The sequence below is a fragment of the Entelurus aequoreus genome, linkage group LG02 (assembly GCF_033978785.1).
Source record: "Entelurus aequoreus isolate RoL-2023_Sb linkage group LG02, RoL_Eaeq_v1.1, whole genome shotgun sequence".
NCBI lineage: Eukaryota > Metazoa > Chordata > Actinopteri > Syngnathiformes > Syngnathidae > Entelurus > Entelurus aequoreus.
Genome location: NC_084732.1, coordinates 10,463,337 through 10,473,499, shown reverse-complemented (window position 1 = coordinate 10,473,499; position 10,163 = coordinate 10,463,337). Strand labels below are relative to the sequence as shown.

The following is a 10,163-nucleotide window of genomic DNA, read 5'->3' as shown; positions in this document are numbered from 1 at the left end:
GATCCTGCTCCACCTCAGGGGACCACTCCCTGGTAGTGGGGTCGGTCATGGTGGACACCGTGGCGTGTGCAGCGGCAGTTGGTAGAATGACCGGCGGGGGCAGCGAGGGGTGCACCACCTCCATGACAACGCGGTTGTCCAACGAGTCCGAGTCCGCTCGAGGCTCGGTACGTCGGCGCCGCGCTGGGGGCAACACCTCCTCAACGGCCCGGGTGTCAACCAAGACCGAGTCCACCTGAGACTGGGCCTGCTGGAGCGTCTCAGTCGTCAGCCTGCGCCCTAGGTGTGTCTTGGCCCACGCCGAGGCCACTTTGAATGGGGCTTCCCAATTGTGTGAAATAAATTCCCCCAGTTTATCAGCTTCTGATTGCAGTGTTTTATGGTAATGTTCCCTAAGAATTATAATTGTAGAATGTGCCCAATTTTTTGCATTACCCTTTATCCGGTCTTCTGTGTCGGGGTTGGTAACAGCTGGTCTGATTCCCGTCGTCAAAGCAAGTTCCATCCTAGTGATGGTAAGTGGTTGTTGTTCCTTGCTGACGTTTTTTAAATGATGTACCACTTTAATGATGTTGTACATAATTCTAGCTATGGAGCTAAAGTCGGGGTCCAGATTGTCAGGAGAAGATGCCCTGGGGGGATGTGCCTGGTTAATCTTGGCTGTTCTTTCTTTGCGGCGTTTTCCCCGTGCTGTTTTGTGTTGTTTGTTACCCCTATGATTTGCCCTATGAGTCCCCCTGGGATAGGGAGGGTTATCATGGGTAGGGTGGAAATTTCCCCTGTTTTGGCGGGGCATGTCATCTGCCGGAAAATTGGGATGTTGCGGTTGGAAGCCTCTGAAAAATGTGTTATTATTTTGGCGTGCAGTGTCGTTGTTTCGCCACTGTGGGGCGCTGTCTCGTATCTCACGCGCGTTATGATCCCGGTGACGCGCGTAATGATCCCGGCGACGCGCGTCAAGATCCCGGCCACGCGCGTCATGATCCCGGTCACGAGCGTCATGATCCCGGTCACGCGCGTCATGATCCCGGTCACGCGCGCCACGATCACGGTCACGCGCGCCATGATTACGGTCACGCGCGTCGCGATCACGGTGATGCGCGTCGCGATCACGGTGACGCGCGTCATGCTCACGGTGACGCGCGTCATGATCACGGTGACGCGCGTCATGATCACGGTGCCGCGCGTCATGATCACGGCGACGCGTGTCCCCTTGGGGGCGGCCATGGCCGCCGCAACAATGATCGTGATCATGAGGCCAACCTCGAGTCACTTCAGCATATGTTAGGTGCTGAAAACGGCCGGAAAATTGTGTGTTTTGGCCGTAATGGCGGTCGTTATGATGCGGGGATCGGGAACGCGGAACCATCTCGCGCTGCTGGCACTGTTTCCGTCCGCGCGGACGGACCTGGTGCCATTCCTCGTCCTCCCACGCCGTCATTTTTTGGAAAATGCGTTATTTTGGTGAGTAGAATAAGGTGGGTAGGCTAAAATTATATTAGGGACTAAGGTAAGTAGGGTGAATAGAAATTAAAATTGTATGGGAAATATTATATATATATATAAAGTGAAACAAGAGAAAACCGGCGAGCTTCCGCCCGCCGTGTGGCGCACTTCCGCCCGGACCGGATGTCTCAAGATGGCCGAGAATGCGAAGCACTCTCGACAAAAAAACAAATTAACAAACAACTAAGGGCGGTTCTGCGAAGAACGATAAAAAATCCCCAAGGAAAGGGGTTGAACTAACTAGCTAAGAAACTTAGGCTTGTAAAACTGAACGTAAGTAAGCGAATTGTCAACGGACTTTTCGCCTCGTGGGAGACCAGCTCGCCACGGCACCAAATTAAAGGGAAAGAGGGAAAATGGGAGAAAAGGAGGTAAAATAGTGTAAATTTGTGATAAATGCAAGTCTTGTTTCGCAACGTTTCGGTACTCTCTGTACCTTCTTCAGGCGTAAGACTTGTCTAACTGAATGAGTGTGAAAATCGGCTTGTTCGTGCAATTTCGTGAGCTGTTGCTCCTCTGGTGGTTCGATGGCAAGTGAGGCCATTGGCTGCGAGAGGTGGGGTGGAGTCATGGCTGGCAGAAAATAAGGAATTATTTTTGCAAAGCCAAAAATCTCCACTGATAAACCACGTGACTGCAGGAATGTGTGGCCCCAAGCACAATTAACCCCTATAGAATTGCTTATAATAGTGAATTAAAATAAAGATCAATAATAAAATATAATAAAAAAAATTATATATATATATATATATATATATATATATATATGTACAATTATGTCCACATATACAGATATATACTATACTACATATAAAAAAAGGTTAGAAAAATTCACTATTAGTTGCACAGTGAACCAAGCCGTGGACCAAGGTAAGTATGGCTCCTTTATGGAGTCCGAACAGGTCCAACAATGTTTTTAGGAAGTTTTTCAGGTTTTTTAATGTGTTTTTGTGAATTTTTGAGGTTTTTTGTGATTTTTTAAGATGTTTTTTGTAATTTTTTGCAGGTCCTCGTAGGAGTGCTGGGACATCCGGGGCCCCCCCAGCGCCGGAATGTCCGAATACCCAGGTAAGTAGCTGTACAATGCAGGTAAGTAGGGTAAGTGGGAATAATATGATGTTGTTTTTGTTGTTTGTGTGTACACAAATGGCCCAGGTGGGCCCACAAGGCAGAGCGCGAGCCGTGAGTGGACCAGAGGCACAGGCGGGTTAGGGTTGGGGTTGGGGTTAGGGTTAGGGTTAGGGTTAGGGTTAGGTTTAGAGTTAGGGTTAGGGTTAGGCATAAAGAAAAATAGTTGGTTAGGGTTAGGCATAGAGAAAGAGAGTTGGTTAGGGTTAGGGCTAAGGGTGGGGGTGGGGCGATAGAAAAGAGCGAAAAAAAAGAATAAGAAGGGTGTGCACGGTCCGTCTATGGCCCAGCGGGCTCGCACTCACGTCTCATTGAGCCCCCCCGGGTGTCTAGTACCCAGTCTGTGGATCCAGAGGCCTTCCGCCCGCCTCCGTTGGGCGGCACTCCATCTGGAGTTGGCTTGGACCACACACGCCCGGACAGAAGCCCACCCGTGCCGGATAAAGTGTTGGACAAGGTAGGTGGTGGTGTTCTTCTGCCGGACAATGTTATATTTATGTTGGTGGAAACGGGTGGCGATGGTGTTACCCGTTTCAGCAACATACATAACACGGCAACGCTGGCAGAGGATAACATACACACAATTTTTGACCTGCCCGTCTCCTCTGCACAGCGGCCGGAAGACCTTACCGCTGTGGCGATTGACCAGCCAAGGGATGTTCCGCAAGGGAGCGCTGCTCCGGGCCAAGGGCGGATCTCCGGTGGAACTGATCCGAGCCCTGACAAGCAGATCACCCAGGCTGGGATTTTTGCGGTAGGCCGAGACCAGATAATAGTCCTTCAGTTTGCCGCTTTTCTCCACAAAGGTACAAAAGTTACCCTTGACCCTTCTGGAAACCTGTACCGCCGCAGGCGAGAAGGTTGTGATGAGGGGGATCATGTGTTTACCAGGGGGAGGCTTCTTCTGGTCCAGGAAGCACCTGAACTGTCTCCTGAGGAAGGATCTGGAATACCCTCTCTTCCTCAGGGCCGTGAACAGGGCTCCCATGGCCGTTACAAAGTCCTCCCGCCTGGTGCAGATCCGGTGGAACCTCAGCAGCTGGGACTTCACCAATCCCGCGTAGGTGTGTCGGGGGTGGAAGCTGGTTTTGTGGAGGAGGGCATGGGTATCCGTCTCTTTAAAAAACACCTTAATGTCCAAATGGTGAGTGGAGGTGAAATCCGGACCCTTGAAGGTGGTAGTGTCCAGGAAGTCCACTGACGTGGGGCTGGTGGTGGACTTAATGGTGATACTGGGGTTGTGGGTATTCAGGGTGTGGCGGAACCCCTCAAATTCCTCCATGGAATGAGTCCACACCCCCCAGATATCATCCAAATACCTGAAATAATGGAGGGGCCTGATTGCGCAGGCAGCAATGGCAGAGGTCTCCCATTCTGCCATGAAAATGTTAGCATAGGCCGGAGCAAACTTTTTGCCCATGGCCGTGCCCTTGATCTGTAGAAAGAACCGGCCATTGAACTCAAAGTCGTTCCTCCTGAGGTTGATGTCGAGAAGCTGGAGGAGTTCCTTCTCGGGCCTGCTAACATCTCGGTATTTATAAAAAATGTTTTTGACGGCTTGGATGCCCTGGTCAATGTCAATATTCGTGTACAAACTATCAATATCAATGGTAAACAAGACTGCCTCTTGGGGAATGGGTTAGGGTTAGGGTTAGGGTTAGGGTTAGGGTTAGGGTTAGGGTTAGGGGTTAGGGTTAGGGTTAGGGTTAGGGTTAGGGTTAGGGTTAGGGTTAGGTGTTGTGGGGTTAGGGTTAGGGGAAGGGGGATGGGCAAGGATGCACTGTCCTGCTTCAGCCCGTGCCGGTAACGTCAAGCTCCAACGGTAGGCCCTCAGGGCACCCTGCAAGAAAGAAATCACAAAAGCATTAGATGTGATGTCAAACACATTGTTGGACCTGATTCCAGCGACGCGTTTCGGCTTGTCAAGCCTCATCAGGCTGGCTTTGGCTTCTCCATGTTTTCTCTGCAGCGTGATGTCCTCTCATCGAGCGCTGTGAGGGAGATGTGCCTGTCTCAGGAATGGAGGAGGTTTTGAGCAGGAAGGGGGCGGGGCTGACACCCTCCACATCAAGGCAAAAAGATATATGCCTTGATCTCCCTCAAACTCCTATTTACAATGTGTTTAAAACAAGTCTTTCAAGTTTATGACTTGTTGCCCCCATCACACCTGCCGCAAAAGGATAACTCACCCACAAGGCACCCGTCAGGTCCACCGAGGAGACAAGACACCTGCGCACGGACTGGCGGCACTGGCCAAGTTAGGTGTTGTGGGGTTAGGGTTAGGGGAAGGGGGATGGGCAAGGATGCACTGTCCTGCTTCAGCCCGTGCCGGTAACGTCAAGCTCCAACGGTAGGCCCTCAGGGCACCCTGCAAGAAAGAAATCACAAAAGCATTAGATGTGATGTCAAACACATTGTTGGACCTGATTCCAGCGACGCGTTTCGGCTTGTCAAGCCTCATCAGGCTGGCTTTGGCTTCTCCATGTTTTCTCTGCAGCGTGATGTCCTCTCATCGAGCGCTGTGAGGGAGATGTGCCTGTCTCAGGAATGGAGGAGGTTTTGAGCAGGAAGGGGGCGGGGCTGACACCCTCCACATCAAGGCAAAAAGATATATGCCTTGATCTCCCTCAAACTCCTATTTACAATGTGTTTAAAACAAGTCTTTCAAGTTTATGACTTGTTGCCCCCATCACACCTGCCGCAAAAGGATAACTCACCCACAAGGCACCCGTCAGGTCCACCGAGGAGACAAGACACCTGCGCACGGACTGGCGGCACTGGCCAAGTTAGGTGTTGTGGGGTTAGGGTTAGGGGAAGGGGGATGGGCAAGGATGCACTGTCCTGCTTCAGCCCGTGCCGGTAACGTCAAGCTCCAACGGTAGGCCCTCAGGGCACCCTGCAAGAAAGAAATCACAAAAGCATTAGATGTGATGTCAAACACATTGTTGGACCTGATTCCAGCGACGCGTTTCGGCTTGTCAAGCCTCATCAGGCTGGCTTTGGCTTCTCCATGTTTTCTCTGCAGCGTGATGTCCTCTCATCGAGCGCTGTGAGGGAGATGTGCCTGTCTCAGGAATGGAGGAGGTTTTGAGCAGGAAGGGGGCGGGGCTGACACCCTCCACATCAAGGCAAAAAGATATATGCCTTGATCTCCCTCAAACTCCTATTTACAATGTGTTTAAAACAAGTCTTTCAAGTTTATGACTTGTTGCCCCCATCACACCTGCCGCAAAAGGATAACTCACCCACAAGGCACCCGTCAGGTCCACCGAGGAGACAAGACACCTGCGCACGGACTGGCGGCACTGGCCAAGTTAGGTGTTGTTGGGTTAGGGTTAGGGGAAAGGGGATGGGCAAGGGTTAGGGTTAGGGTTAGGGTTAGGGTTAGGGTTAGGGTTAGGGTTAGGGTTAGGGTAGGGTTAGGGTTAGGTTTTTGGGGGATTAAGAAAGAAAGAGCGATAGAGAGAGAGAGAGAGAGAGAGAGAGAGAGAGGGGGAGGGGTTTGTGCTCGGTCCATCAACTCCCCGCCAAGGCGACGCCCCGCCAGACGCAGAACCCACCGGAAGTCCCCAAAGGAGGCCAACCAGATAACACCCACAAAGTCAGACATTTTGCACCCCATTTAGACATCCCCCCGATATATGGGTCATGTGTGGTGGGCCCGCCCATTTACGGAACCAGCGTGTCAGCCCGTCAGTGGGGGACTTCCAAGTCACCGCACCGACATGTGTGGCTGGCTGGACAACGATGGGCGTGAGCGAGCTGTAGTCAGGAGGAACGGTGCGCTCAGGACTCGGTCGTCTCATCCTCTCCGTCTCAGGTCGCCTGCAGGTGGGAGGGGGTGAACCACAAGTCGCACTCTGTACCTGGGGCGCGCGGGGTCCGATGTTCCACGGTCTCAGGTCACTCACGGGCCGTCTGCGTTCTCGCCTTCGTCTGTCGTCTTGCGTCACAGGAGCGGAGCAGGAAGCTTCTGCGTGTGTGCTGGAACTTTGTGGAGTCATCAGAACAGCCGGCGCCAAGCAGGCAGGAGGAGGGAACTCGCCGCCAATCTCCACCATGGCCTGAGGTTTCTGGGATGCAGAGACAGGCTTCGTCGTCCCGGCGTCATCGCTCGGTCCTGGTGGAACCGCTCGCTCGTTGTGGCCTTTGGGTGTCATCATCAGCGAGGCTATATGGCTCTCCGCCAGTTGTAGGGTGTCAAAAGTCATCTTTGTGCCAAACTTCTTTTTGGCCCAGTTGGAGGCAATAAAAAAGGAAGACCTCCAATTGTATCCAATTATAGGAGTCAGCTTGTCCTTTTCAACGTTTAATGCGTTTAAATAATGCCTCTTCAAAATGTCCATAGTTGCGCCGGCCCAATTTCTGGCGTTAATTACAATTAAGGCCTGCGTGTCCGCATTGTTTAATGCAGGCCTTATTCTGTTGGCCAATGTATTTGCCATTTTGGAAATAGTTTGTGGTTGCTCATGTTGGTTAACATTTTTAAGATGATGCAACATTGTGATAATGTTTTGCATACCTCTTATTTTAGGGCCGAAATGGTAGTCTTGGAGACCATCTCCGTTCTGGATGTTGTTGCCTGCTAATTCGCCGTAGCGTGACTCATAGTTGAGGCCAAGCCCATCTTCACCGGCGCTAGCAGCAGTAAGCCAAAATGGTGGCACCGCATGGCTTTTGCTAATGCTGCTAGCCATAAAAAGAGGGGCTTGCTTTTTCAACAACCCGGACATTGTATGCAAATATAAGGCAGGCAACAGAATCGGAGGTAGTTTGTTAAAGTGTCAATGGGCAGATGAAAAGGAAAAATGAAAAATCCAAATTTCCAAAAAATAGCACTATTTATTAAACATGTATAAACTATGACAAATCGATGCAACGTTTCGGTAAAACCTTCATCAGGCACGATATGTCATAAAAAATAGTGTCAAAGAAAATTTAAAGAAGCTTACACAAGGTCACAGGAGCACTTCTGCCGTCGATAACTATGGAGCTTCTGATTCTTTGTTAGACAGTGAAGGAGAGGGTTAGGGTTAGGGTTAGGGTTAGGGTTAGGGTTAGGGTTAGGGTTAGGGTTAGGGTTAGGGTTAGGGTTAGGGTTAGGGTTAGGGTTAGGGTTAGGGTTAGGTTTGTAGAGGGTTATGGTTAGGGTTAGGATTAGGGTTAGGGGAATGGGACAGGAATTAGGATGGCACGGTCCAATCAACAACCCGCCAGAGTGACGCCCCCACCAGACGCACACCCCCCAAGGACCCCGAACGGCAAGCGCCGAGTGTGGCGTCAACACCGTCAAGTCTTTAAAAATCACACTACGTACGTTTCGGCCTATATGGCCTCATCAGGTGTGAAACTTTAAAAACTTAGGCTTCATTACTTCTCCTAGACCAGTTGTCCCCTCAACTGCTGGAGGTAAAATGAGCCGCGAATGCATAAAGAGGTTTTAAAGGAGCTAGCAGGGGGCGTGGCTTATGCCCTCAACTGCAATGAATTGCTCAGAGTGTTTGCAGGTGGCGATTGCTCACAGCTGCAATAATCACACTCCACAGACATGGACAAGTCTTTGGTGCAAAATAACACCAAAAAATATATTCACTCAAAAGGTAAGTAAAGATAAAAGTGGTCCAGGCCAGCTGGACTCAAAAGCACTGCACACAGGTAAGTAAATAAATCACAGCACACAAATGAAGTATAAATCACTTCAAACGAAATCAAGATACGATCTGTCCATGTCTGTGACCTCTGACCCTAATAATGCTTGGTGGGTCTGCACTTTGTCAAACACCACACACCAACGTCGCCAAACAGAGCCCCCGGGGGGGCGCACGAAAGGCATGGACGCCACTCAACAGGCGGATTGGAGGCACAGGCAAGTTAGGTTTGTAGAGGGTTATGGTTAGGGTTAGGATTAGGGTTAGGGGAATGGGACAGGAATTAGGATGGCACGGTCCAATCAACAACCCGCCAGAGTGACGCCCCCACCAGACGCACACCCCCCAAGGACCCCGAACGGCAAGCGCCGAGTGTGGCGTCAACACCGTCAAGTCTTTAAAAATCACACTACGTACGTTTCGGCCTATATGGCCTCATCAGGTGTGAAACTTTAAAAACTTAGGCTTCATTACTTCTCCTAGACCAGTTGTCCCCTCAACTGCTGGAGGTAAAATGAGCCGCGAATGCATAAAGAGGTTTTAAAGGAGCTAGCAGGGGGCGTGGCTTATGCCCTCAACTGCAATGAATTGCTCAGAGTGTTTGCAGGTGGCGATTGCTCACAGCTGCAATAATCACACTCCACAGACATGGACAAGTCTTTGGTGCAAAATAACACCAAAAAATATATTCACTCAAAAGGTAAGTAAAGATAAAAGTGGTCCAGGCCAGCTGGACTCAAAAGCACTGCACACAGGTAAGTAAATAAATCACAGCACACAAATGAAGTATAAATCACTTCAAACGAAATCAAGATACGATCTGTCCATGTCTGTGACCTCTGACCCTAATAATGCTTGGTGGGTCTGCACTTTGTCAAACACCACACACCAACGTCGCCAAACAGAGCCCCCGGGGGGGCGCACGAAAGGCATGGACGCCACTCAACAGGCGGATTGGAGGCACAGGCAAGTTAGGTTTGTAGAGGGTTATGGTTAGGGTTAGGATTAGGGTTAGGGGAATGGGACAGGAATTAGGATGGCACGGTCCAATCAACAACCCGCCAGAGTGACGCCCCCACCAGACGCACACCCCCCAAGGACCCCGAACGGCAAGCGCCGAGTGTGGCGTCAACACCGTCAAGTCTTTAAAAATCACACTACGTACGTTTCGGCCTATATGGCCTCATCAGGTGTGAAACTTTAAAAACTTAGGCTTCATTACTTCTCCTAGACCAGTTGTCCCCTCAACTGCTGGAGGTAAAATGAGCCGCGAATGCATAAAGAGGTTTTAAAGGAGCTAGCAGGGGGCGTGGCTTATGCCCTCAACTGCAATGAATTGCTCAGAGTGTTTGCAGGTGGCGATTGCTCACAGCTGCAATAATCACACTCCACAGACATGGACAAGTCTTTGGTGCAAAATAACACCAAAAAATATATTCACTCAAAAGGTAAGTAAAGATAAAAGTGGTCCAGGCCAGCTGGACTCAAAAGCACTGCACACAGGTAAGTAAATAAATCACAGCACACAAATGAAGTATAAATCACTTCAAACGAAATCAAGATACGATCTGTCCATGTCTGTGACCTCTGACCCTAATAATGCTTGGTGGGTCTGCACTTTGTCAAACACCACACACCAACGTCGCCAAACAGAGCCCCCGGGGGGGCGCACGAAAGGCATGGACGCCACTCAACAGGCGGATTGGAGGCACAGGCAAGTTAGGTTTGTAGAGGGTTATGGTTAGGGTTAGGATTAGGGTTAGGGGAATGGGACAGGAATTAGGATGGCACGGTCCAATCAACAACCCGCCAGAGTGACGCCCCCACCAGACGCACACCCCCCAAGGACCCCGAACGGCAAGCGCCGAGTGTGGCGTCAAC

General features: G+C 50.6%; 1 protein-coding gene across 1 annotated transcript; it reads left to right on the top strand.

Moving 5' to 3' along the window:
* Positions 1–969: 969 nt before the first annotated feature.
* LOC133662287 (uncharacterized) lies at positions 970–4,261 on the top strand. The gene is made up of 4 exons (XM_062066159.1): positions 970–1,464; positions 2,513–3,091; positions 3,248–3,388; positions 3,526–4,261. Exons 2-4 carry the CDS (start codon positions 2,916–2,918, stop codon positions 3,833–3,835), a joined length of 627 nt encoding a protein of 208 aa, XP_061922143.1. The 5' UTR covers positions 970–1,464; positions 2,513–2,915; the 3' UTR covers positions 3,836–4,261.
* Positions 4,262–10,163: the final 5,902 nt, after the last annotated feature.